We start from the raw sequence: 27,591 nt of genomic DNA, 5'->3' as shown, positions 1-27,591 counted from the left end.
AGTAAGCTCCTGGTCTGGTTTTGCTGACTGTATAGAGAGTTTCTCCATCTTTGGCTGCAAAGAATATAATCAATCTGATTTCAGTGTTGACCAACTGGTGATGCCTGTGTGGAGAGTCTTCTCTTGTGTTGTTGGGAGAGGGTGTTTGCTATGACCAGTGTGTTCTCTTGGCAAACTCAGCCCTTGGACATGATAGTGTTGGACTCACCTATTAGCCCTGGGATCTCACCCTAAGCCATTGTGACTCTACTTCATCACATCCCCAAACAATGCTTCCTTGTGGGGAACAGGAGAAGGTTAAGACCTGAATGGTGTGCTAACCACCCAGGGCATAAAACGCTTCCAAGCCTGTGGCCCTTAAATTGGTTCTTTACCCAGAGTCTCCTCACTGATGTCATGCTTTCCTTCTTGGAGGAAATCAAAACAGCTAGAAGTTTTACTACTAATTTTATTCAGTCATATAAGTGTCACATACAGTAGAGGCTGCTAAGAAAATGGCACGGGAGAAGGACGCGCTTCATTTCTTGCTGGCCTTCACTGCTGACTTGGTGACCTTGGCCGCAGCCGCTGTCGTCTTCTCCACAGTCTTGATGACGCCAACGGCCACCGTTTGCCTCATGTCCCTCATGGCAAAACGGCCTGGAGGACAGAACAAAAAAAGAGAGATTTCTGAAAAGACACAGAAGGCACGGCTCCTTGGCCTCAGTCAGAGGCGCTTTTCCTCCCAGGACTCAGCAGCCGTTCACCCGGCTCACCTAGAGGCGGGTACTCGGAGAAGGTCTCCACACACATGGCCTTGCCAGGGACCATCTGCACGATGGCTGCGTCGCCTGACTTCAGGGCCTTGGGGTTGTCTTCCAGCTTCTTGCCCGAGCACCGGTCAATCTTTTCCCTCAGTTCAGCAAACTTGCAGGAGATGTGGGCTGTGTGGCAGTCCAGCACCGGAGAATAGCCAGCTTGGATTTGTCCCGGATGATTCAGGACAATCACCTGGTGGGGAGAGGAGGAGGATGGGATCAGAAGAGATCTGCTGGGACCTGTGATCCAGGGCCAAACCTCCAGCAGCCTGGGGCCTCCGCTGAAACCGGGACTGATTTCTAAGAGGCAGTCTCCGCCACCCCACCACACACCAAGGGCTCTGGCCTCCTGGGCGGCTCACCTGGGCCACAAAGCTGCCGGTCTCCATCGGGGGGTCGTTCTTGCTGTCTCCAGCCACATTGCCACGGCGGATGTCCTTCACAGACACGTTCTTCACGTTGAAACCCACGTTGTCCCCGGGCAGGGCCTCCGACAGGGCCTCGTGGTGCATCTCCACAGACTTGACCTCAGTGGTGAGGCCGCTGGGGGCAAAGGTGACCATCATGCCGGCCTTCAGGAAGCCGGTCTCCACTCGGCCCACGGGCACCATGCCGATGCCTACGCAGGAGAAGGGCAGGCGGTTAGGCAGGATCTGAAGCCCAGCAAGTCAGACCCCGGACCTCATCCTCCAGCGGCGTCTCCCCTCAGCCCGCCCAGCCCTGGCCCCTCACCTCCGATCTTGTACACGTCCTGTAGCGGCAGCCTCAGTGGCTTGTTGACCGGGCGAGTTGGGGAGAGGATGGAGTCCAGAGCTTCCAGCAGGGTCACCCCGGCGGCGTTTCCCTCCTTCAGCTCAACCCTCCAGCCCTTGAACCAGGGCATCTGCGGGAACGGGGATGCGGTGAAGGGGGAGGCGAGGCCTGGGTGTGGCTCCCGGCGTGCCCATCCCAGGACCAAGACCTGTTCCGCCCCGCGCCCGGCGCCCATAGACCCCGCCTGCACTCACGTTGGTGCTGGGCTCCAGCATGTTGTCTCCGTGCCAGCCCAAGATGGGCACAAAGGCCACAGTGGCCGGATTGTAGCCGATCTTCCTAATGTAGGCGCTCACTTCCTTGGTGATCTCCTGAAAGCGCGTGGCGCTGTAGGCAGGCTCGGTCGAGTCCATCTTGTTGACTGCCACGATCAGCTGCTTCACACCCAAGGTGTAGGCGAGTAGCGCGTGCTCCCGGGTCTGCCCGTTCTTAGAGATGCCCGCCTCAAACTCGCCCACACCACCAGCCACAATGAGAACGGCGCAGTCAGCCTGCGAGAGGCAGACATCGTGGGGACAAGAGGCTAGTTAGGGGAGGGAGCGCCGGATGTGCTGCGAGGCTGGCTAGAGCTTCGGGCAATCCCCGGCCCCTTGCGGGCTGGACGCTCCCCAGAAACTGACAAATACCTTCATCCCCCGGATGCTGCTGTGCGCAGAGGTCCTGCCTCCCCCTTAAACTGTTACTCAGTCCCATACATGAGCTTTTGGTTCCTTCCTCAGGAGCCCCACAAGGTGATCTACTTGTCTGGGTGTCAGAAAACCTAGTCCCTGCCCCAGCCTTAAAGGAGGATGGTGTCTGGACCGCAGTAGAGTCTGTCTTCCTATTGGTCAGAACTGAAGGTCGACGACGGATAAGGAAAACCTTCTAAGGCTTATGATGCCCTTCCTCCCAGAGTAAATAAAGCCTGAGTTTCCTCCCCTCCCTCTGCCAGCCACCTCCCCTACCCTCCACCCTAGTTCGAAAGGGAGGGGCCTGGGAACAAGGGCTGCTTCCCTGGGAGGTGCCGGTGATCATGTTCTTGATGAAGTCCCTGTGGCCAGGGGCATCGATGATGGTGATGTAGTACTTGCTAGTCTCAAACTTCCACAGGGAGATGTCGATGGTGATGCCACGCTCTCTTTCTGCCTTCAGTTTGTCTAGCACCCAGGCATACTTGAAGGAGCCCTTACCCATCTGGGGAGGGGTGAGGGGTGAGGGGCGTATTGATGGTGAGCAGCTGGATCTCTCCCGGGGGATTCAGCAGCCACTCTAAGACCTCACAGTGCACCCTGCTTCCACACTCTGCCACCAGACCCAGCCAGAGGCAGGCCGCCATCCGCACCCCCGCCACCCCTAGAGCCAACCCCGCAGGTGGGTGCCTCACCTCAGCTGCCTCCTTCTCAAACTTCTCAATGGTCCTCTTGTCAATCCCCCCACACTTGTAGATGAGGTGCCCGATGGTGGTGGACTTGCCAGAGTCCACGTGGCCAATGACCACGATGTTGATGTGCGTCTTCTCTTTGCCCATTGTGGTGGTTGCTTCCTTCAGTCACTGCTGACTGGAGCATGGGAGGGGAGCATGGGGAGAGGCTGAGGTCCAGACGTCCGGCAGGAGACCTGCCTCTTGCTACCCCTCCTCTCCTCCTGCTCTGCCCCAGCACCCCCTCCCTACATCGTGGCCTAGCCCAGAGCCTGGGACACAGTGGCACCAGCTGGAAAGGAAGCGACTTGCCAGGCTTGCACCCTGGCAAGGGTCATGATCCCAGGGCTGTAGCTGGTATTTCCAAGCGGTCCTGGCCCCTCCGTCCTTTCTCCTATGTGGGCTTTCCCCCGAACATGTTGGGGCTCAGCCATTCCCCTGCATTTCTCCCATCCTTCTAATTCCCCCCCAACACCTCCTACCCACTCCATATACAAGAAACCCTGCCATCCCATAGCCTGAAGGTGGTCCTCTTCACCTTGCCAGTACCTACCTTCGGAGAAGAAGGAACAAGGACAATCCGGCAGGAGCTGCAACAGCTGTGACAGTAGTGAATGGCTGTCTTACCTCCTGCTTTTATAAGCCCAGCCCTGGGCCTGCTTCTGGTTCCACCCAAATGTGACACCAGAGCTGGGAAGGGAATGCCACTCCCTACCCCGAATTCCAATTTTACAGACTTCTTCTCTGATTGATTGGATATTCGGATGAAGAAAGCCTGGGTAAATGAGTGTGTGGGTGGAGTCTGGGAAGGGAAGATTTGGGAAATAAGAAGAAAGATAAATAACTGGTAAGAATGAATTCTGCATGGCATCAGACTTTGCATGTGACTTCCCAAGACTAAGGTGCTAAATGGCTGTAGCCTTTCATTCGTTCATTCATCAAGCAGTGCACTGGGAAGTACAGTGCTCAATACCGCCAGGGGCTGAGGACTCGGAATCAGGAAGCGGTCATGGTGAGACTTTGTTGGGGAGAGGTCTCAGGCTCCCTGAAAGCCAGTGGTCCTTCTGGGGCTTCTTCCAGTCAGCAGTCCAGGACTGCTGGGGGCGCTTGCCTCCAGGCTGGACTGTGGCTACTTGGGGTTTTCTCTGAGGCTGAGTATGTCCTCCTCCCTCCCCAGGAAGGTTCTTAGCAGTGCTCAGACACTCGCCGATGCTGACGCAGTCACTCTCCACAGCCCTAGCCTGGGCCCAGGATTGCAGGAGACCAATACTCTAGACTTTGAGGTTCCCCATCCCATGGAGGCCCACCTCCTTGAGCATTGCCTGTTTCTTGTTTGTTTTTTTTTTTTTTTAATATTTATTCTCTCTGTATATTTGGCTGTGCCAGGTCTTAGTTGTGGCATGCAGGATATTTAGTTGTGTCCTGTGGAATCTAGTTCCCCCCGCAGGGATCGAACCCAGACCCCTTGCCTTGGGAGCATAGAGTTTAGCCACTGGACCACCAGGAAAATCCCCCACTACTTGATCTTAAATCACCATTCTCACCTCTGTGCCCAAGGAACCAAAAAGCTAGAATGTCAGAGAAGATGGATCTTCATAAAACGTCTGTCTCTTTTCTCTCCCGATTTTACAGAAGAATCAAGGTCTAAGATGGTTAAAGTGAAACTGAAAGTGTTAGTCGCTCAGTCATGTCCAACTCTTTGTGACACCATGAACTATAGCCCACCAGGCTCCTCTCTTCATAGAATTCTCTGGGCAAGAACACTGGAGTGGGTGGCCATTCCCTTCTGCAGGAGATCTTCCTGACCCATGGACTGAACCCACGTCTCTTGCACTGCAGGCAGATTCTTTACCATCTGAGCCACGAGGGAAGCCCAAGATGGCCAAAGGATTGTCCCAAGTTTCTGTCTCCTTGGTCCCCACCATCAGTGTATTTCCCTCATCCAACCACCTTTCAGAAGAGGCAGAACCACTCGTATTCCGCTAACATCTAGGAGGGACCGCTGCCCAGCAGGGCCCCGGGAGCTGTGACTCCCACCCCTGGAGCGGTGGGAGTGAGGCAGCCCCTGTCTCTGAGGGGCTCACACTCTGGAGGGAGATGAAGAAGCCATTTCAACGTGACGAGCGAGTCGTGAGGGCTGTGGGTGAGGGTCTTTGGGGGACTTCCCAAGTGTGTGGGGTAAGGAGGACTGCTTCATAGAAATGTTTCAGCAAGACCATGGGTGTGGGCCTCAGGCGGAGGAGCTTGTCAGGCAGAATAATCCATGAAGGACAATTCTGGACTCAGTTTGCCTGGAGGGAATGGTTGGAAGGAAACAATGGCTAAAGAGATAAAAGGGGAAGATCATTATGCATTAATTGCTCAGAGTTTAATTTTCCTAAACTGTAAGTCTAATTTCTTGTTTGAATCTCTTGATTACTCTTTATTGTCCTCAGGGGAAAAATTACTGTTCCTTCAGTGATGAGAAGATCCTCTGGAGAAGGAAATGGCAGCCCACTCCAGTACTCTTGCCTGGAAAATTCCATGGATGGAGGGTCCATGGGATCGCAAATAGTCAGACACGACTGATCGACTTCACTTCTCACTTTCACTTTCAGTGATGAGAGGCTCCAAGAGGCTGAGGCTGGAGTCAGGAAACCCCTTAGGAGGCCGTTGCAGGAGTGCTGGAAGAAGGGGATACGTCTCAGCCAGGGGGTGCAGCTGACACATGTTCCACATAAATAGAGGGGGATTCAGAAGCGGGCGGGACCAAAAGTGCCAGCGGAAGCACTTGCCATCAGGATGGGGAACACATGACTTTGTCAGCACCTCCTCCCTCGTCCCAAAGTCAAGCTCAAGCCTTTTTCAGAGCACCAGAGGACTCTACATTAACACTAATGCAGGGGTCCCCAGCCCCAGTCTGATAGGAACCAGGATGCAGAGCAGGAGGTGAGCAGCAGGTGGCCAGTTGGTGATGCTTCACCTACTGCTCCCCAGGGCCCATCACTGCCTGCTGCTCACCATGCCACCTGAACCACCCCTCATGACACCCCCAGTTCCAACTGCCTTCCACCAGGCCAGTCCCTGGTGCCAAAAAGGTTGGGGACCACTGCAAGGGTCAGAGTCTAGACCCCTTCCTGAGTCTCCAGCCCTCCATTCAGTGCAACTGAGTTGCCCCTCCCTGATCTGGGTATGAAGTTCGCTAGTCTTACTATGAGTCTTGCTATGAGTTTTACTAGTTACGATGAGATTATAGTATCATCTTGTTTGAGCCTCTTGGAAATAGCACTAAGGCAAATCAGGCGTGTAAGGGAATTTCACCACAGAATCAGGTAGACCTGAGTCTGCATTTTGCCTCCTCCACTTCCTGGCTGTGGGAATTGACTGTCTCTGAGCTTCCCTCTCCTCATCTGTAACATGGGGGTTATTCTTACCTCCTGCTTTCTTGAAGCAGTGACCCAGTCATCCTGCGCAGTGCCTGGCACATGGCAAGTGATCCATGGCCAGTGTCTCCTCCGGTCCTGTCTTCCTCTCCCCACCTTGCGTTGCCAGACTCCGCTCGCTGAGAGCCAAGTGCTTTCATACAGACCAAACGATTGGCCCAAGGTCACAGAACACATTAGTGAAGAAATAGGAGGCTACTCCTCCATCTCCAGGTTTCCAGGCTTCTGCTGAGCCAGTCTGTCTCCTCATTAAGAATTATTATTGTTATACTTCTTCCATTTAAGCCATTTACATAGTATCTCTGTAGTCTTGGCTGACTCCAAACTGAAGGAATAATCAGAATGAAGAGGTTTTCTGAAATTGAAATCAGCTGAAGGGTAAGTGCTCCTGATAGAATGACTTTCCCAGCTAGTGTAATTGGCTGTTTCTAGAAAAATATTCCCATTATTTACAAATTTGAAGGGCCCTGGCCATTCATTGTCATTTTATTAGAAATAGTATTTACAATGTATAAACATAAAGTCATCAGAGTTTCTGGAATGAGATGGTTAAGAATTAGAATGAATCTATAGTGACTATAGTGCAGGCTTCAGATGAGTTAGGATGAAATAAAATCATTTAGAATGACAAGCTCAATGCAATGAGACAAATGAAGTTAGATGGTCAAGCTGTGCTTGTCGGGCATAAATACAAGAAGGGGTGACTTTGTAGTGAAAAGTTCCTCCAGAGAGGGTTGATTCCTAAAAAAAGCTAGACTATGTGGCCAGTGTTAGCATATGAACTAAATATGTCTATTAATTAATTTACCTATTAACCAAAACCCCTTGGTCTTTATAGTTAGTGAGCAGAGGTGTGGCTATGAGATCACCCCCATTTTACTTAAGTTTCTAGAGACAGACTCCATCGCAGACATAAACTGAGTCTGCACAACAGTATCAGTATATACATATATATATTTTTTTCATTTGTTTTATTGAAATTTAGTACTTTGGCCCCCTGATGCGAACTGCTAACTAAATGGAAAGACCCTGATGCTGGAAAAGATTGAAGGCAAAAGGAGAAGGGGTTGGCAGAGGGTGAGATGTTTAGATAGCAGCACCAACTCAATGGACATGAATTTCAGCAAACTCTGGGAAATAGTGGAGAACAGAGAAGCCTGGCATGTTATAGTCCATGGGGTTGCAAAGAGTCAGAGAGGACTTAGCGACTGAACAACAGCAAAGTCGATTGACAATGTTGTGTTAATTTCTAGCGTACAGCAAAGTGATTCAGAAATGCCTGTATACACATTCTTTTTCATGTTTTTTTCCATTATAGTTTATCACAGGATATTGAATATAACCCCTGTGCTATAGAGTAAGACCTTTTGTTTATCTGTTGTCTGTTATTGATCAGTATACTGTAGAAGAAAGCCACAGAATGAAACAAACTGGAGTTAGTGATGGGGACTTTGAAGGTAAAGTTTCAATACCTTAAAGTTAGTCATACAGAGAAAGACATATATTGGTTCAGTTCAATCGCTCAGTCGTATCCGACTCTTTGCGATCCCATGAATCGCAGCACACAAGGCCTCCCTGTCCATCACCAACTGCCGGAGTTTACTCAAACCCATGTCCATTGAGTCGGTGATGCCATCCAACCATCTCATCCTCTGTCATCCCCTTCTCCTCCTGCCCTCAATCTTTCCCAGCATCAGGGTCTTTTCAAATGAGTCAATTCTTCGCATCAGGTGGCCAAAGTACTGGAGTTTCAGCTTCAGCATCAGTCCTTCCAATGAACACCCAGGACTGATCTCCTTTAGGATGGACTGGTTGAATCTCCTTGCAGTCCAGGGGACTCTCAGGAGTCTTCTCCAACACCACAGTTCCAAAGCATCAATTCTTCGATGCTCAGCTTTCTTGACAGTCCAACTCTCACATCCATACATGACCACTGGAAAAACCATAGCCTTGACTAGACGGACCTTTGTTGACAAAGTAATGTCTCTGCTTTTTAATATGCTGTCTAGGTTGGTCATAACTTTCCTTCCAAAGAGTGTCTTTTAATTTCATGGCTGCAGTCACCATCTGCAGTGATTTTGGAGCCCAGAAAAATAAACTCAGCCACTGTTTGCACTGTTTCCTCATCTATTTATCACTTAAATGTGGAATCTGAAATATGAAACATGCACTTATCTACAAAACAAAAGCAGACTCACAGACATAGAGAACAGACTTGAGGTCCCAGAGCTGGAGTAGAATTGCGGGGGGTGGATAAAGGGGGAGTTTGGGGTTTGCACATGCAAACTAGCATATATAGAATGGATAAGCTACACGGTCCTCTATAGCACAAGGAGCTAAATACAATAATCTGTGATAAACCATAGTGAAAAGGAAGATAAAAGAGAATGTACACATGTGTATAACTGAATCACTGTGCCATACAGCAGAAATTCACACAACATTGAAAGTCAAACTATACTTCGATTAAAAATTTTAAAAATTGAAGAAAGAATTGTTTTGACTTAGTTTAGTTCCATTTCAAGTGTGTACATGAGAAGCAGGGAAACCTGAGTTTCCCAGGGTCTGATAAGCTGAATAAGGAGATATCCAGTTTGCAGACCTGCAAACATAGGAAATCAGATCCTAAGTAGGACAGAGTTATTTCTTTGTGCAGATGCTTACAGAGCACCTTTTCTGTGGTGGTCTTGAAGCATGTGGCAGACTGGGATGTCTGCTGTCCCTGCCTCAACATCACAAGGGGGAGGCGACACCAGGCTCATCATCCCACAAACCAGGAGCTAGAGCCCATGCCCTGGAGGAAACAAAGGACCAAGTATTGGACAGAGTCTAAATCAGTGCTTTTCCACTCCAATAATTCTTGCTTAGATGGGGAATGGAGACAAGGGGAGTAGGTCCTTTTCTTTATGTTCCAGAGCTTGACAACATTAGGGGAAAGGGACAGTGGGGTAAACTCTGGTCATGCCCTATTAAAATGGAAAGTTTTCCCTCTGAACTCTGAGCATCATTCATTCAACAAATTCTGAGGCACATTCTGTTACTGCATCTCCACCTCAAAGCTGCTTTTGCCGAACTCCCATTTCACAGATGGCTCAGACAGGTAAAATGAATTGTCCATACCACACAACCAGTGTGTAGGCAGGAGCTGGGGTGGATTTTTAATCCAGACATGTTCCTCTCTCTTTTTCTAATCCTTATTTCTTTTATTTGTATAGTTTTCACCACACTGGGTCTTCACTGCCATGGACCTTCTCCAGTTGCAGCAAGCAGGCTTCTCCTTGTGGCGGCTCCCTCATCGCAGAGCGCAGGTTCCAGATGCACCGGGATCAGCAGTTGCAGCTTATGGGCTTGAAAGGTGTGGCGCACAGGATTAGCTGCCCTGTGGCATATGGGATCTTTCCAAACCAGGGATCAAACCTGTGTCCCCTACGTTGGCAGACAGATTCTTAACTACTGGAGTAACAGGGAAGCCCCAAAACGTGTTCCTTTCTAAAAACAACATCCTTACGATAGCCAGGACGTGTTACCTCCTGGAAGTCCCCTGGGCATCATTCTGGTGCAGTTCCTCATCTTAGATGTGGAAACTGAGTCTCAGGCAAGTCCTTTTCAGTCTGATTTGAATCCATAAACATTTACGTGTCAGACATGGTTCAAGAAGGACCTGCACCTCTAGGAATTCCCCGGCCAGCTGATTTGACACATTCCCAGTCTCGGGTGGCGAGAAGGACACAGTCACACCCACACAGTTAGGCTCTCACAATACAGAGATCTGTGCACAACCAGTGGAAGCCCAAGCTTCAAGCCTTCAGCAGACTTTGCTGATTGATTGATCACAGGTGCCTCTACTGAACATTTATCCAACAAAGGAAGACCCCAGTAACATTATTTATGTAATTGCTTTTCTTTCCCAGTGCTCTAAGGGTGACATCTCTCTACCAAGACTGCAGTTAATTGGAAGGCTCCCAATCTCTCCTCACTTCAGATCATAAGCCAGATAGCAGTGTAAGTCCAAACACATGTGAACTCTAAACTTCAGCCCAGAGGCAGGACAGGGCACAGGACTGCAGCTGTTGTTCAGGTGCTCAGTCTTGTCCGACTCTTTGCAACCCCATGAATCGCAGCATTCCAGGCTTCCCTGTCCATCACCAACTCCCAGAGCTTGCTCAAACTCATGTCCGTCGAGTCAGTGATGCCATCCAACCATCTCATTCTCTGTCACCCCCTTCTCCTCCTGTCTTCAATCTTTCCCAGCATCAGGGTCTTTTCAAATGAGTCAGCTCTTCACAAAAGGTGGCCAAAGTATTGGAGCTTCAGCATCAGCCCTTCCAGTGAATATTCAGGATTGATTTCCTTTAGGATGGACTGGTTTGATCTCTTTGCAGTCCAAGGGATTCTCAAGAGTCTTCTCTTTTGAACACCACAGTTCAAAAGCATCAATTCTTCAGTGCTCAGCTTTCTTTATACTCCAACCCTTACATCCATACATGACTACTGGAAAAACCAAAGCTTTGACTAGATGGACCGTTATCAACAAAGTAACATCTCTGCTTTTTAATATGCTGTCTAGGTTTGTCATAACTTTTCTTCCAAGTAGAAAGTGTCTTTTAACTTCATGACTGTAGTCACTGTCTGCAGTGATTTTGGAGCCCAAGAAAATAAAAAGTCTCACTGTTTCCACTGTTTCCCCATCTATTTACCATGAAGTCATGGGACTGGATTCCTTGATCTTAGTTTTCTGAATGTTGAGTTTTAAGCCAACTTTTTCACTATCCTCTTTCACTTTCATCAAGAGGCTCTTTAGTTCTCACTTTCTGCCATAAGGGTGGTGTTATCTGCATATCTGAGGTTATTGATATTTCTCCCGGCAATCTTGATTCCAGCTTGTGCTTCATCCAGTCTGGCATTCCTCATGATGTACTCTGCATATAAGTTAAATAAGCAGGGTGACAATATATAGCCTTGACATACTCCTTTCCCAATTTTGAACCAGTCTGTTGCTCCATGTTCGGTTCTAACTGTTGCTCTTGACCTGCATGCAGGTTTCTCAGGAGGAAGGTAAGGTGGTCTAGTATCCCCATCTCTGTAAGAATTTAAAGAGCACAGGATGGAGAACAGTGTGGAGATTCCTTAAAAATCTGGAAATAGAACTGCCATACAACCCAGCAATCCCACTGCTGGGCATACACACCGAGAAAACCAGAATTGAAAGAGACACGTGTACCCCAATGTTCATTGCAGTACTGTTTACAATAGCCAGGACATGGAAGCAACTTAGATGTCCATTGGTGGACGAATGGATAAGAAAGCTGTGGTACATATACATAATGGAATATTACTCAGCTATTTAAAAGAATGCATTTGAATAAATTCTAATGAGGTGGATGAAACTGGAGCCGATTATACAGAGTGAAGTAAGCCAGAAAGAAAAACACCAATGCAGTATACTAACACATATATATGGAATTTAGAAAGATGGTAATGATGACCCTATATGTGAGACAGCAAAAGAGACACAGATGTAAAGGACAGACTTTTGGACTCTGTGGGAGAAGGCGAGGGTGGGATGATCTGAGAGAACAGCATTGAAACATGTATATTATCATATATGAAATAGATCGCCAGTCCAGGTTCAATGCATGAGACAGGGTGCTCAGGGCTGGTGCACTGGGATGACCCAGAGGGATGGGATGGGGAGGGAGGTGGGAGGGGGTTCAGGATGGGGACACATGTACACCCATGGCTGATTCATGTCAATGTATGGCAAAAACCACTACAATATTGTAAAATAATTAGCTTCCAGTTAAAATTAAAAATAAATAAATAATATAAAGAGCACAGGATGAGACTGAACCTGTCAAGGCAGCTCCTTCTCCAAGCCCACATCTGGCTCAGAGAAGTGTACCAGGGGAATAACCGGGGCACAGGGGGGCATTTTTCATCTGTGGTTCATCAGGGACAGAGAAGGGAATAGGCTGATGTGAAATAGGTGGTGCTGAAGTTGGAAGAAGGATGCAGAGGGCACAAAGTTAAACATCCCAAAGGGTTTCTTTTTGAAGACAGCAAGTCTGAGAAGTCAGCGCAGGAATCCAGCATAGAACTGCTGATTCATTCTTGCATTCGTGTAGCAATGTGAGGTACATATTTCCAATTGTCACTTTTTTCACTGTGAAGCGTGTGTTGTTATTTAGTCCCTAAATCATGTCTGACTCTTTTGCAGCCCCATGGACCTTTAGCTCACCAGGCTCCTCTGTTCAGGGGATTTCCCAGGCAAGAATACTAGAGTGGGTTGCCATTTCCTTCTCCAGGGGATCTTCGCAACCCAGAGATCAAACCGCGTCTCTGGAATTGTGGGAAGGTTCCTTACCTCTGAGCCGCCAGGGAAGCCCGTGAAGCATATGATATAGGGGAAACTGTTTTGTGGATGTCCCATATTTGTAGCACCCTCCCCTCCCTTGATTTTAGAATCTAAGTTCAGATTCTGTCTCTTATTTATCCCTGTGTGAATTTGCATAAACCATTGACACTCTGAATCACCTGTGGAATAGGACTGATGACCATTCTGTCCTTTCCCTCCACTGGTCCTTAGGAGAATCAGATAATGGGTTGGAAATGAAACTGTAAGCTAAGCTCCAAAAAGGATCCCCAGAGTAACTATGCTCAGAGTGAGTAGAGACTGAGAACTTTAAACTTAATTCCACATTGCTGGTAAAAATAAATATTACCTTCAAAGCACTGGAGGAGAAAAGTGACTATGTAAATATCATCGGGAGCTTCTGGTTTTTTTGGATGGGTGCTCAGGGATCTTGAAAAATTTATTTATTGCTGTCTCCAAGATACCAACATGTCATTCACAGTGACTTGCATTACGTCCATTAATGAAGGATCAAAGGAAATGTTCACATGTCTATTGCATCCATTCATCAGTTAATATCTAAAACGCCTTGTATATCTGAACTCATGGTGTTAGCCCTTGAATACATGCATGTTTTATTACTACCTTGGTTTGCTTTGGAAATCATTTTATGTGGTCCACTGAGGGTTAGTAAGATACAGGGGAAAAATTAGAGGGTAAAAGAAGGTTCTCCTTCCTTCGGAATGCTCCTAACGCAAGTGCACACTCTTCCTTACCTCTCCAGACACACATCTATCCTAATCCAGATGTTAATGCTCCAGAGTTGACAGTACATCAGGTGAGCAACTGAAATATTATCCTGAGAAATGTCAGATTCCACTGCATAGTGTTTATAATTTAACTGTTATTTAGCATTTATGGATAACACACATACTTGCAAATTGTTTTACAATCATTTTATAGTTGCTCTGTGAGAGATAATTAAAGCAAAACCACTTTAAGTGGAGCTACTCAGAGGGACAAATTTGTGCCAATAATGTGCTTATATAAATGCAAATTATCAGGAGTCTTAATACAGTGAAAACTGCTTAAATCATTTTTCATGGGACCAATATGTAAATATAATAGTTCCCTGATTTATAGAGCACTTTTCTTCCTAAAAGATAAATATACCTACCTAGGCATGCATTACTTAACAGAGCTTCCCAAATCCCAGAGGAGGAAATCCATTCACTTACTGATCCTTTCAACTAGATCCTACAACAACGCCCAGCCCATAGTAGGTCCTTAATTTTTAACAACTGAGTGAATGAATGAGGAAGTATTTTCACAAGGCCATAATTATCTGTAGCCTTCATGCAGAGAATGAGTGTGGAGGGGGATGGTCATTATAAGGTCAATGTTACCACCTCTGGTGAAGCACTGAATAGTCAAGAGACTTGGCAAGAACAGAAGGAATGAAAACTGAAGGAAGGAGGGTAAGGTGTAGGCAGGTGAGTGGAGGCTATTGTCTGAATATGGAGGAAAGCTATTTTTCTAACCCTCAGAAAATTAAACTGAGAAAGAAGAAACGATGATAAAATGCATTCATAATTGGTGAAGTTAATGTCCTGGAGAAGCAGCCCCAGCTGAACAATAATCTGTACATTTTAAGTACCCGAGAAGCCGATAACGTTGTAATCTCAGGAGAATGGTGTCTTCATTAGCAGAGGATGAGGCAGCAGCCTCATTAGTGGTAAGAACAGAGCAGTCCATTCCTTAGATTCTATGGGAACCCTGTTTCCTCTGAGGGCAAAAACTAGTGGTAGAGTTCACTGCAGGTATTTGATTGGGGAACCCTTTTTAAGAGGTACACTATTAACCACTCATGGAACTAATGTACTGAGGAATATATTTTGGAAAATAATGGTTTAGAGCATAGAAACATAGGGCAAAAGAGCAGTTCCCATGGAGGTCATATTTCCTACAAAGAAACAAATCACATTCTTGTTTATCTTTGGCACTTAACAATCACGAGAGATTACCCCAAACCTTAAATCCTCAGGTTTCTGAATACTACATATAACATATGTATATATAGGATATATGCTTATTATTAAACTATGTATGTAGGGGATATGATATAGTATGACTATAACCAGGACATTGAAATGACCCCTTCAAAGTGGTTCCATGGACTGTAGCTCACCAGGCTCCTCTGCCCATGGAATTTCCCAGGCAAGAATATTGGAGTGGGTCGCTATTTCCCACTCCAAGGGATCTTTCCGACCAAGGCATCAAACTTGCTTCTCCTGAGTCTCTGATGGGAAGCTTATGATCCCATGTTCATTCTGGCCAAAAAAAAATAAAAAAAAAAAAAAAAAGAAAGAGAGAGAGGGGGAAATGATGGTGATGATGGAAGAAAAAAGAATTCATAAGAGAATATGGAGTGATGTAACAATATAAAAACAACCTAAAGGAAGAAGAGGAGACTTAGCCAAAACTTTGTACTGACGATGGAAAATGATGTAATACACCTATGACTTTAACAATTTTGGGACAAAATTGTTAAAAGGAAGAGGCTCTGAAGTCAGATCACTTGGGTGAAACCTCAACCTCCTACTTCCTAGATAAATGACTTTCAACCAGTTAAACTTTCTTAAGCCTCAGTTTGTTACATAAAATTGAAATAATGATATTATCTGCCCTCTTACATTAGCTTTGATCCTTTCATGGGAGAATCTGTAGAATGGCACCTGGTATGTATTAAACTCTCAATAACTGATGGTTTTGCCTTCATATGGTTATTATGCCTCCCTTCTCAACAAATCTTTTATACTTCCAAAGCTGGTTCCTACCAACCTCCCTCAGTTAAACAGGTCTTGAAAGAGAAAGAAGCCCATTTTGGTGATGGAGACATCAATGCTACTTTGGAATCATTTTATAAATGAGGTAGACTTGAGAAGTCCCATAGCACAGTGCTGACTGAGGACATAGTAACATGGTTCATTCCATGGGGTCCCACATGACTTAGTGACTCAACAACAACAGCGTATTCAGTGAACAAAAGGTGTTAGAATATACGTCACTGTAATCGCACAATGAATAAGAAAGGATAGAGGCAGATTCACCTAAACTCTTAATCAAATTTCATGTCCAAAGAATAACCCCTGCTCTGCAGATGTGGGCAGAGCTCACATGTGACCCATTGCTGGGAAGATGACCTGTGTACTGAAAACCAGTCCAGGCACCCCAGGAGTAGGAGAATCAGATCATTTGAGGGGACTGAGTGAAGGGACGGCAGCTGGTGAGACGTTCAGGTTGACAGGGCAGCAGGTGACAGGAGGAGCCTCCCTGCTGACGGTGGGGAGACATAGCCTGGTGTCGCATACTTGGTGGGTCTCAGTACCTATTCACGTGAAAGGAGAGACACCCATGGGCAGTCCCAGCATCACCTGTAAAAAAATCATATCTACTATTGCTTTGGGCTTCCTGGTGGCCCAAGGTTACAGCTGCCTGCAATGCAGGAGATACAGGTTCAATCTCTGGGTCAGGAAGATCCCCTGGAGAAGAAATGGCAACCCACTCCAGTATTTTTGCCTGGGAAATCCCATGGACAGAGGAATATGGAGGGCTACAGTCCATGGGGTCACAAAGAGTGGGAAACAACTTAGCAACTGAACACACACCCACTATTGCTTTAGAGCAGAGTCTGGCAAACTAGGGCCTGTGAGCCAAATCTGGCCTGTGTCAACTTCCTGTGTGCCCGTGTGCAAAGAATAACTTTTACATTTTAAAACGATTAAGAAAAAATAATAATTCATGTGAAAATCAGATGACATTCAACCTCAGTGTCTATAAATAGAATTTAATTGGAACAGAGCCACATCCATTCATTCACCTGTGTCAGTGGCTGCTTTGGGACACACCAGCTGAGGGAGTGGTTGCAGTTCAGTCAGCTCAGTTCAGTCGCCCAGTCGTGTCCAACTCTGGGACCCCATGGACTGCAGCACGCCAGGCTTCCCTGTCCATCACCAACTCCAGGAATTTACTCAAAGTCATGTCCATTGAGTCGGTGACGCCATCCAACCATCTCATCCTCTGTCATCCCCTTCTCCTCCTGCCCTCAGTCTTTCCCAGCATCAGGGTCTTTTCCAATGAGTCAGTTCTTCACATCAGGCGGCCAAAGTATTGGAATTTCAGCTTCAGCATCAGTCCTTCCAATGAACACCCAGGACTGATCTCCTTTAGGTTGGACTGGTTGGATCTCCTTGCAGTCCAAGGGACTCTCAAGAGTCTTCTCCAACACCACAGTTCAAAAGCATCAATTCTTCAGCGCTCAGCTTTCTTTATAGTGCAACTCTCACATCCATACATGACTACTAGAAAAACCATAGCTTTGACTAGATGGACTTTTGTTGGCAAAGTAATGTCTCTGCTTTTTAATATGCTGCCTTTCTTCCAAGGAGCAAGCGTCTTTTAATTTCATGGCTGCAGTCACCATCTGCAGTGATTTTGGAGCCCCCCAAAATAAAGTCTCTCACTGTTTCCATTGTTTCCCCATCTCTTTGCTGTGAAGTGATGGGACCAGATGCCATGATCTTACTTTTCTGAATGTTGAGCTTTAAGCCAACTTTTCCACTCTCCTCTTTCACTTTCATCAAGAGGCTTTTTAGTTCTTCTGGTTGCAACAGGCTCACAAATCTTAAACTATTAACTATCTGGACTTTTATAGATAAGTTTGACTGCTTTCAAACATTGTGCTTTTTACTGTTTTCCCATTCATTCACTCATCAAACATTCTTGAGCATCACAGGCTATAAGGAGACTGAGATCCAGGGTTGCGGGAAGAAAAGATTAAACCAAGGCATCCATAGTGCTTTAACAGAGAGATAATACACAGCAAGGGTAGAGCTAACTGGAGGTGAGGAAATAGGAGGGTTCAGTAAACATTTCAGGAAAGAGATTCTCAAACATGACAATCACACAATGACCAGACTATTATTATTATTATTGGCAACACTGTGCATGGCATGCGGCATGTGGGATCTTACTTCTCTGACCAAGGATCAAACCCATGCCCCTTGTAGTGGAAGAGTGGAGTCTTAACCACTGGACGGCCAGGGAAGCCCCAGATCATTACTGTTTTGCAGACAGAGAGAGCACTGAGATGCCAAGGGCTTGCTGAGGGTCAGTTGCGTAAGCAGGATCAGGACAAGGCCAGATCTACTTCCAGGCTTCCCAAGTCCAGGCCCATGTGACCTACCTACCAAGGAAGGCTATGTTAGACCAAAGGACAAGGCATCTGTGTGTTAGGGTGGGAGGGCAAGCAGCGGGGAAACATGAGGTGACGGTCTCAAGGAGTAGGTAAGATTCAGTCACGGGACAAGCAGGGCTTGTGGTGCAGAACAAGGTGCTTTCTGAATGGTCATTTGAGAAGGCAGCCAATTTCTGGTCCAGAAGTAACTCTCCTCTGAGAACTGTGTGGAGTTATTTCACGAGTACTGATGCCAAAGCCTGGATTTTGTTACCTGCTTTGAAATCACTGGGGCTATCCCAAGCTTGCAGTCTGGTTTATTTCCATCACTCTGATTTGGGACACGTCCATAGAAGCTTGGAAAGGGGGAGCATTGTCCTTTTAGTTTAGCCATGTTCCAACCATTTTTGTTTTGCTTAGCAAATGTGTTAAACTTATACCGTGTGTTGGCAACTGTTACATTACTTCATTTCAATAAATTGTGGTTAGTAGTGAATGGCAGTTGTGTTGAGCAGAGAAGTATTTGTTTCATTTTATTCTCATAAGGACCCTATGAAATACAGGTTTGGAAATGAAGATCAGGATGAGAAAGGAAGAGGTAAAGAGAATTGATATTCATCAAGCACCAGTTACAAAGTTCGAAAGGTGTTTTCATTTTTTGCTGTTATGAATAATGCTACAGAGAATAACACTAAAATAAAAAGATTTTTGTCATGCAAAAATATTTATTAATTGTTGATTAATATTGACACTACCTGAAACCTTCCTTCAGCAGGGGCTTCTGAATGTCTCCTGGGATAGGGCATATATCAATTTGATACTGAGCCTGACCTTAGTATTGGTCTCCCTTTCACCCCACCCACATACAACAGAGAACACGAGCATCTTTTGAAAACATGCAGCTGGGGACCTAATACTCTGCAGGCTCCACACGCTGCATCCACCTCCAGGCTTCCCTCCCTTCTGTCCCCATCCTACTCCTCCCACTCCATCCCTGATGGGGCTCCCGGAGCCCTGGGGCTCCCTGGGGCTGTGACCAGTGATCCTACTGCCTGAGAACAGGAAAGGACTTCTCTGCTTTCACTTTGAGACTTGAGTTTTTCCATCCTAACAATAAATCTCTACTCAGGCAGAGTAGAGCATTTTCAGACAGTCAATATATTTGCTAATTAAAGTTTACAGCACGTAAAAAATTCACCTTTAGGGAAGTTTGATCCCCCCCCCCAAATCTGGGTCCCTTGATGTCATTATGATTAAGTGAAAATCCAATAACCTTCATTATTGAAAATAAATGAGATATTCTTTATCTTATCTCTGCCTTCCCATAAGGCTGCAGGAGCAGACAGAATGTAAAAATTGGGTGGAATAATTCCTAGGGATGGGGGTATTAGTAGTATTAGTCGTCTGGCTAACTAAACCCCAGATTTAAACCCCTATTATTTCTCACCCATTGCAAAGGCAACTCAGCATTAGGGAGTGTTCAGACTTAAGACTCCAAGAGCTCCCAGAGGTGGGAGCGGGGTAAAGGGGGCACAGGAGGACATGGACTTCTGAACAAATCACATTACAAAATATATAACCCAGAATGCTGGGGACTTAATTCTAGCTTTGCTGTTTTCTAGCTGTGTGACCTTAGGCAAGTCACTTAACTTTCCTGAATCTCAATTTTTTTCATCTGTGAAGTGAGGATTATAACAATACCTGTTTCATAGGACTGTGGCTATTAAATGAATCAGTCCATGTAAAGGGATTAAAACAGTGCTTGAACATGAGGGCCCAATAAATATTAGCTCTTGTGATTAATTGTACTTTTTATTGAATCACAGAAAGGACACATTCAAGTCAGAGCTGCCCTGAGAAAAATAGCTCACCCTCTGTACACAGATTACATTTGGCAGCTGGATCTTCCTTTTATTTAAATATTAAATAGATTTAAAAAATGCATTTGCTATTGAGGGAATTGATTTGCATGAACCAGACATACGTTTTTTCATCGAATCACTCCATATGGTAAATGCTGAGGTCCAGGGATAAAATCTATTCATTTAACAAATCCTGTCGTCAACCTTTGGGCTAGAGTATGAACTGAGATCCACACTGTTGTTGCTAAGTGCTCAGCCCGATGCCTTGCGACCCCAGGGACTGCAGCACGCCAGTCCTCCCTGTCTCCACTATGCCCCAGAGTTTGCTCAAGTTCATGTCCACTGAGTCAGTGATGCTATCGGACCATCTCACCCCCTGCCACCCTCTTCTCCTTTTACCTGCAACCTTTCCCAGCATCAGGGTCTTTTCCAATGGCCTGTGTCTATTTAGTGATTATAAATCAAGTAACAAATCATTACATAAAATGGTTTATTTGCTTTCAAGTTAACCCAGAAATCCTGGTTTGAGTTTAGAATTCTTGGAATTCTCAGAGTTCTGTGCCCAAATATGGTCGTGCCAGCACTGCTGAGCTTGACTCTGCCCCCATGATCTGACACCTTCTCTTCAGGCCCCGGATCAGTTCCGCACCCTGTGTAGTAGCTCTAGCTTGCCTGTCCAACTGTCCCAATGTCCCACAGCATTGTGCAATGCCACCCACCCCAGGCCTAGGGGTGCTCACTCTGATGCCATCATCCACACTCATAGCAGGTCAGCAAACGTTAAATGGCTGCTTAAATGATTTCCTCCAATTGTGATGATGCTGTGAAAGAAAAATCCCAGATGTGAGGAGGTGGAGAGAGTGGTCTGACATTGCCTAGGGTCTGTAGGTTTGTGAGTGGTTTTCCTGGGAAAGCTACACAAGCTGAGACCTAGAGGATACAGAAAGTGGAGGGCGACAGAGACTCTTCCAGGCCAAAGACACATCACGTGCAAAGGCCCTGAGGTGGAAAGCAATAGAAGAAGTTTAACATGTCTGGTGCAGAGAAAGATGGAGAGGGTGTGGGGAAAGACTGGACACATAGAAAAGGGTGAGATACTTCAGGGTATGATTGGAATTTTGTTTTGTGAAGATTTTATTTCCTAAGGATTTATCTAGGAGTCATGGGGAGTCATTTAAGGATTTTAAGCTGGGGTATGATCTGATGAGATCTGCATTTTTGAAACTTCTCTTTGCCTCAGCTTAGGGACAAGGCGGGGTTGGGGCACACACTTAATGACCTGACATACAGTGGCTGAGTGGGGCTGCTGACGCAGTAACGGCGGGGCGGGGTATGCTCGGTGGGGCCCTGATGAGGAAGGCTCCGGTTACGATGTAGATAGATCACAGTAGGCGTAGGAGTGTGGGTCAGGGCTCCAAATTCTGTGGGCCTCAGCTTTTGTTTATATTTGGAGAAAATGATCTACCATCTTTTTCTGCTTCTACTTTTGCAACTCTGTTGAGCCTGGGCAGGTATTAGGTATCAGAACAGTGATGCTATTACAGCTTAAGACACCTGAGAGGACTGCCTAGTCCCAGGGAGAAGTTCCACTAGACGGAGGCTTCTGTCTATATCCGCCAACCTCTCCAGGAAGCAACAATGCATTATTTCTTGAACCAGAAGTAATTAGCCCGAGAAGCTTTGCTGATTGCATTTGGGAATACTGTGTGAGCACCGATCCCTGTGGGCCCATGCCTGTGGACTTGAGGAATTAGTATAAAATGCACAGCCCCCAATCCCAGGAGAACTTATTGGAGAATAGTGAAAATACAGCTGGATCTGGAATCATAATCTAGATTTAAATCCTGGATATTTCACTTGGGGAAAGGAAGGAATGCTGATGAAGGGGACCCTCTCTAAGCCTCTGTTTCCCTATGGCCTGCCAACCACAAATACCTACTGAAATCCTTAATGTTCCATAAGCCAGCCACTATTGTGCATGCTGTCGTAGTTGTTTAGTCTCTAAGTTGTGTCCAGCTCTTTACAACCCCATTGACTGTAGCCAGGCTCCTCTGTTCATGGGATTCTCCAGGCGAGAATCCTGGAGTGGGTTGCCATGCCCTCCTCCAAGGGATCTTCCCAACCCAGGGATGGAACCCGCATCTCTTCTGTCTCCTGCATTGGCAGACAGGTTCTTTACCACTAACGCCACCTGGGAAGCCCCCATGAAGGGGAGGGGGTAAGTTGTGCTTAGTTATCCCAATCACCTGCAATGCCATTATCCCTGGTCTTTCACTCATAACTTACCCCTTGGGAACTCTTGGATGCTCTCAGGGGTTAAGTCGCTTGCCTACAAGCACAGAACCCCTCCAAGCACAAACTGAGGTTTCTAGCTCTCTTTCACATCAACGTGCCCGAGTTCCCACATAAGGTAACTCATGAGAACGCTTGGTAACTTGTAAAATACCGTGTAGACAATGCTTTCACCATTCTCGACAGGTCTGGCTTTCTCTCCAGAGCTCAGAGCTTGATGTTGCTTTTACAGATAAGAAAACTGGGTTTCAGAGCTGTGAGTTAATCTGCCAGTGTCCGATGGATGGAAAACAGGAGGGCTGGGGTTGGATCCAGAAGAGCCTGGCCCCATGAGGTCACCATGACCTCTTTGCCCTTGACACCAGGGACCCTTGGGCCCAAGGGGCATGGGGGATAAGATGCTTGCATAAAGATGGTGAATCCTTCTACAGAATTCATTTTATTCAGAAATTTGAGGTAAATATCATTTTTATGTTAAATATAGTGATATATTAGTGCATGAGAATGTAGCAGTCACATGTGTTTTTATAATAGATCATGAAACTTCAAAAAATTTTGTTTTGGCTACTGCAGCTTAAGATTACTCTCCCGCCACCCCCCCCCCCAAGACACCCCAGAGATATAGATTAGTCCTCTTGGCCAGTAGGGTAACTGGGAAGTTTAAGACGATCCTCTAGCATTTTATTACAAAATACTGGTGACAAAGATGCAGATACAATAGGAGTGTTTTTATCTTCTGGCTATTCTTGCACTAACACAAGTGCTGACCGCTTAGAAATGAGCAAAGCTGTTTAACATGAGTGAGTGTGTACTCAGCCACTCAGGTGTGTCCAACTCTTTGCAGCCCTGGACCATAGCCAGCCAGGCATCTTGTCCAGGAAACGGTCCAGGCAAGAACACTGGAGCTAGGGGCGGTTTCCTTCTTCAGGGGATCTTTCCCACACAGGGATCGAGCCTGAGTCTCTTGCGTCTCCTGCGACAGGCAGGGTGTTTCATCACCGTGTGTGCTGCTCTCGCCCTTTGTGGACACCGCTTCTCACAGTGCTAGTGTAGGCTCCAGGACACAGCGACAATCTTCTAATCTCCTGGACTCCACTGCTTGCATTTTTCCTTCTCTACCACGGGGGGGCACAAGAGCCCACAGTAATGCTCCATCTCTTTCTAAGAAAGCAAGTTCAGTTCAGTTCAGCTGCTCAGTCATGTCCGACTCTCTGCTACCCCATGGACTGCAGCATGCCAGGCTTCCTTGTCCATCACCAACTCCCGGAGTTAACTCAAACTCATGTCCATTGCGTTGGTGATGCCATCCAACCATCTCATCCTCTGTCATCCCCTTCTCCCGCCTTCAATCTTTCCCAGCATCAGGGTCTTTTTCAATGAGTCCATTCTTGGCATCAGGTGGCCAAAGTATTGGAGTTTCAGCTTCAACATCAGTCCTTCCAATGAACATTCAGAACTGGTTTCCTTTAGGATGAACTGGTTGGATCTCCTTGCAGTCCAAAGGACTCTCAAGAGTCTCTCCAACACAACAGTTCAAAAGCATCAATTCTTTGGAGCTCAGCTTTCTCTTTATAGTCCAACTCTTACATCCATACATGATTACTGGAAAAACAATAGCTTTGACTAGACAGACCTTTGTTGGCAAAGTAATGTCTCTGCTTTTTAATATGCTGTCTATGTAGGTCATAACCTTTCTTCCAAGGAGTAAGAGTCTTTTAATTTCATGGCTGCAGTCATCATTTTGGAGCCCCCCAAATAAAGTCTCTCACTGTTTCCATTGTTTCCACATCTATTTGCCATGAAGTGATGGGACTGGATACCAAGATCTTAGTTTTCTGAATGTTGAGTTTTAGGCCAACTTTTTCACTCTCCTCTTTCACTTTCATCAAGAGGTTCTTTAGTTCTTCACTTTCTGCCATAAGGGTGGTGTCATCTGCATATCTGAGGTTATTGATATTCCTCCTGGCAATCTTGATTCCAGCTTGTGCTTCATCCAGACTGGTATTTCACATGATGTACTCTGCATATAAGTTAAACAAGCAGGGTAACAATATACAATGTTGACATACTCCTTTCCTGATTTGGAACCAGTCTGTTGTTCTATGTCCAGTTCTAACTGTTGCTTCTTGATCTGCATACAGGTTTCTCAGGAGGCAGGTAAGGTGGTCTGGAATTCCCATCTCTTGAAGAATTTTCTGCACTTTGATGTGATCTACACACTCAAAGGTTTTAGTGTAGTCAATAAAGCATAAGTAGATATTTTTCTGGAACTCTCTTGCTTTTTTGATGATCCAACAGATGTTGGCAATTTAATCTCTGGTTCCTCTGCCTCTTCTAAATCCAGCTTGAACATCTAGAAGTTCACGGTTCATATACTGTTGAAGCCTAGCTTGGAGAATTTTGAGCATTACTTTGCTAGCATGTGAGATGAGTACAATTGTGCAGTAGTTTGAGCATTCTTTGGCATTGCCTTTCTTCAGGATTGGAATGAAAACTGACCTTTTCCTGTCCTGTGGCCTCTACTGAGTTTTCCAAATGTGCTGGGATATTGAGTGCAGCATTTTCACAGCATCATCTTTCAGGATTTGAAATAGCTCAACTGCAAATTCATCACCTCCACTAGCTTTGTTCATAGTGATGCTTCCTAAGGCCTACTTAACTTCACATTCCAGGATGTCTGGCTCTAGGTGAGTGATCACACCATCGTGATTATCTGGGTCATGAAGATCTTTTTTGTATAGTTCTTTTGTGTATTCTTGCCACCTCTTCTTAATCTCTTCTGCTTCTGTTAGGTTCATACCATTTCTGTCCTTTATTGTGCCCATCTTTGCATGAAATATTCCCTTGGTATCTCTAATTTTCTTGAAGAGATCTCTAGTCTTTCCCATTCTGTTGTTTTTCTCTATTTCTTTGCATTGATCGCTGAGGAAAACTTTCTTTTTTTTTTTTTTCATATTCTGGAGTTTTCATTTTTTTTCTTTTCATATATACATATATTTTTTCATTTATTTTTATTAGTTGGAGGCTAATTACTTTACAATATTGAAGTGGGTTTTGTCATACATTGACATGAATCAGCCATGGAGAGCTTTCTTACCTCTCCTTGCTATTCTTTGGAACTCTGCATTCAAATGGGAATACCTTTCCTTTTCTCCTTTGCCTTTCACTTCTCTTCTCAACTATTTGTAAGGCCTCCTCAGGCAACCATTTTGCCTTTTTGCATTTCTTTTTCTTGGGGATGGTCTTGATCACTGCCTCCTGTACAATGTCATGAACCTACATCCATAGTTCTTCTGGCACTCTGTCTATCAGATCTAATCCCTTGAATCTGTTTGTCACTTCCACTATATAATCATAAGTGATTTGATTTAGGTCATACCTGAATGGTTTAGTGGTTTTCCCTACTTTCTTCAATTTAAGTCTGAATTTAGTAATAAGAAGTTCATGATCTGAGCCACAGTCAGCTCCTGGTCTTGTTTTTGCTGACTATACAGAGTTTCTCCATCTTTAGCTGCAATGAATATAATAAATCTGATTTAGGTATTGACTATCTGGTGATGTCCATGTGTAGAGACTTCTCTTGTGTTGTTGGAAGAGGGTGTTTACTATGACCAGTGCGTTCTCTTGGCAGAACTCCGTTAGCCTTTGACCTGCTTCATTTTGTTCTCCAAGGCCAAGTTTGCGTGTTTACTCCAGGTATCTTTTGGCTTCCTACTTTTGTATTCCAGTCGTATTGAATTGTTTGCCTTGGAAACGAACAGAGGTCATTCTGTTGTTTCTGAGATTACATCCAAGTACTGCATTTTGGACTCTTGTTGACTATGATGGCTACTGCATTGCTTCTAAGGGATTCTTGCCCACAGTAGTAGATATAATGGTCATCTGAGTTAAATTCACCCATTCCAGTCCATTTTAGTTCCCTGATTCCTTAAATGTCAGTGTTCACTTTTACCATTTCCTGTTTGACCACTTCCAATTTGCCTTGATTCGTGGACCTAATGTTCCAGGTTGCTATGCAATATTGCTCTTTACAGCTTCGGACTTTACTTCCATCACCTGTCACATCCACAAGTGGGTGTTGCTTTTGCTTTGGCTCCATCCCTTCATTCTTTCTGGAGTTATTCCTCCACTCTTCTCCAGTAGCATATTGGACACCTACTGACCTGGGGAGTTCATATTTTGGTGTTGTATCTTTTTGCCTTTTCATGGGGTTCTCAAGACAAGAATACTGACGTGGTTTGCCATTCACTTCTCCAGTGGACCACGTTTTGTCAGAACTCTCCACCATGACCTGTCCGTCATGAATGGCCCTACACAGCAGGGCTCATAGTTTCATTGAGTTAGACAAGGCTGTGGTCCATGTGATCAGATTGGTTAGTTTTCTGTGATTGTGGTTTTCCTCTGTCTGCCCTCTGATGGAGAAGGATAAGCAACTTATGGAAGCTTCCTGATAGGAGAGACTGACTGAGGGGGAAACTGGGTCTTGTTCTGATGGGCAGGGCCAAGTTCAGTAAATGTTTAATTCAATTTTATATTGATGAGCAGGGCTGTGTTCCCTCCCTGTTGTTTGACCTGAGACCAAACTATGGTGGAGGTAATGAAGATAATGCCCACTGCGGGGGTCCAGCCTCCGCTGGTCCAGGGAACCCTTGGGATGAGCGGCGTCGGCGAATGCACACACACACACACACACACACACACACACACACACACAGTTGCAGTGGAAAAACTTCTTCTTCTTTATTTTTTCTCTAACACCTTATATATCCTTTTTTTACTACCGGGGCCAAGGTACAAATTATTGTTTTCAGATCTTTCCAGATGACGTGCCCCTTAGATCAACAAAACAAGTCAGGGGATATTTTCCAAGACAGAATTTCCCAGGGTACAAAATCTTCCGTCCCTAGTGGCGCGTGACAAGGATTGTTTTGGACCTCTTAGCCCACTCTGTTTTCAGGTTTAAACGTTCTTCTTGCTTCACTGCTTCACTTGAATGGACAAACGTCAGCTACAAAGAAACACATAGCTACAGGGAAAAAAAATATCTTAACAGTTTTACAGTATAATCAATCACTTAACCACTATAGTTTCTATTATAATTTTACCTACTATGAAAACTTAACTTTTATATTATACACATACTACAATATCTTGCTTACTATTTAATCTACAAGCCATAATTCATTCTATTTTCACACAGCCATCTATGATACCTAAAGCACTAACACTACTTCCTAGTGTACTCCCAGGTACACCATGGGCAGGGGAAATGGAGTAGCAGCAGCGTCGCAGCTGCCTTAACCCTTACTCTGCAAAATGAGAATTATAGCATTGTGTGGTTATTAAACTTACAACTAAATCTAATAGTGTTTGCGTGTCCAGGGATGGGATTCACAATCACATTTATAAGCAGTTTTA

At 45.6% G+C, this 27,591-nt stretch overlaps 1 protein-coding gene across 1 annotated transcript; it reads right to left on the bottom strand.

Annotated features, from left to right (window-relative positions):
- Window positions 1–517: 517 nt before the first annotated feature.
- LOC110127731 (elongation factor 1-alpha, oocyte form-like) lies at window positions 518–3,117 on the bottom strand. The gene is made up of 7 exons (XM_020878090.2): window positions 2,974–3,117; window positions 2,611–2,783; window positions 1,805–2,108; window positions 1,530–1,680; window positions 1,160–1,416; window positions 756–990; window positions 518–639 (listed from the first exon to the last, which is right to left on the bottom strand). The coding sequence occupies exons 1-7, from the start codon at window positions 3,115–3,117 to the stop codon at window positions 518–520; spliced, it is 1,386 nt and encodes a 461-aa protein (XP_020733749.2).
- Between the last annotated feature and the right edge of the window lie 24,474 nt (window positions 3,118–27,591).

The sequence above is a fragment of the Odocoileus virginianus genome, chromosome 28 (genome assembly GCF_023699985.2).
Source record: "Odocoileus virginianus isolate 20LAN1187 ecotype Illinois chromosome 28, Ovbor_1.2, whole genome shotgun sequence".
Taxonomy (NCBI): Eukaryota; Metazoa; Chordata; class Mammalia; order Artiodactyla; family Cervidae; genus Odocoileus; species Odocoileus virginianus.
This window is presented reverse-complemented; position numbering and strand designations above follow the sequence as displayed.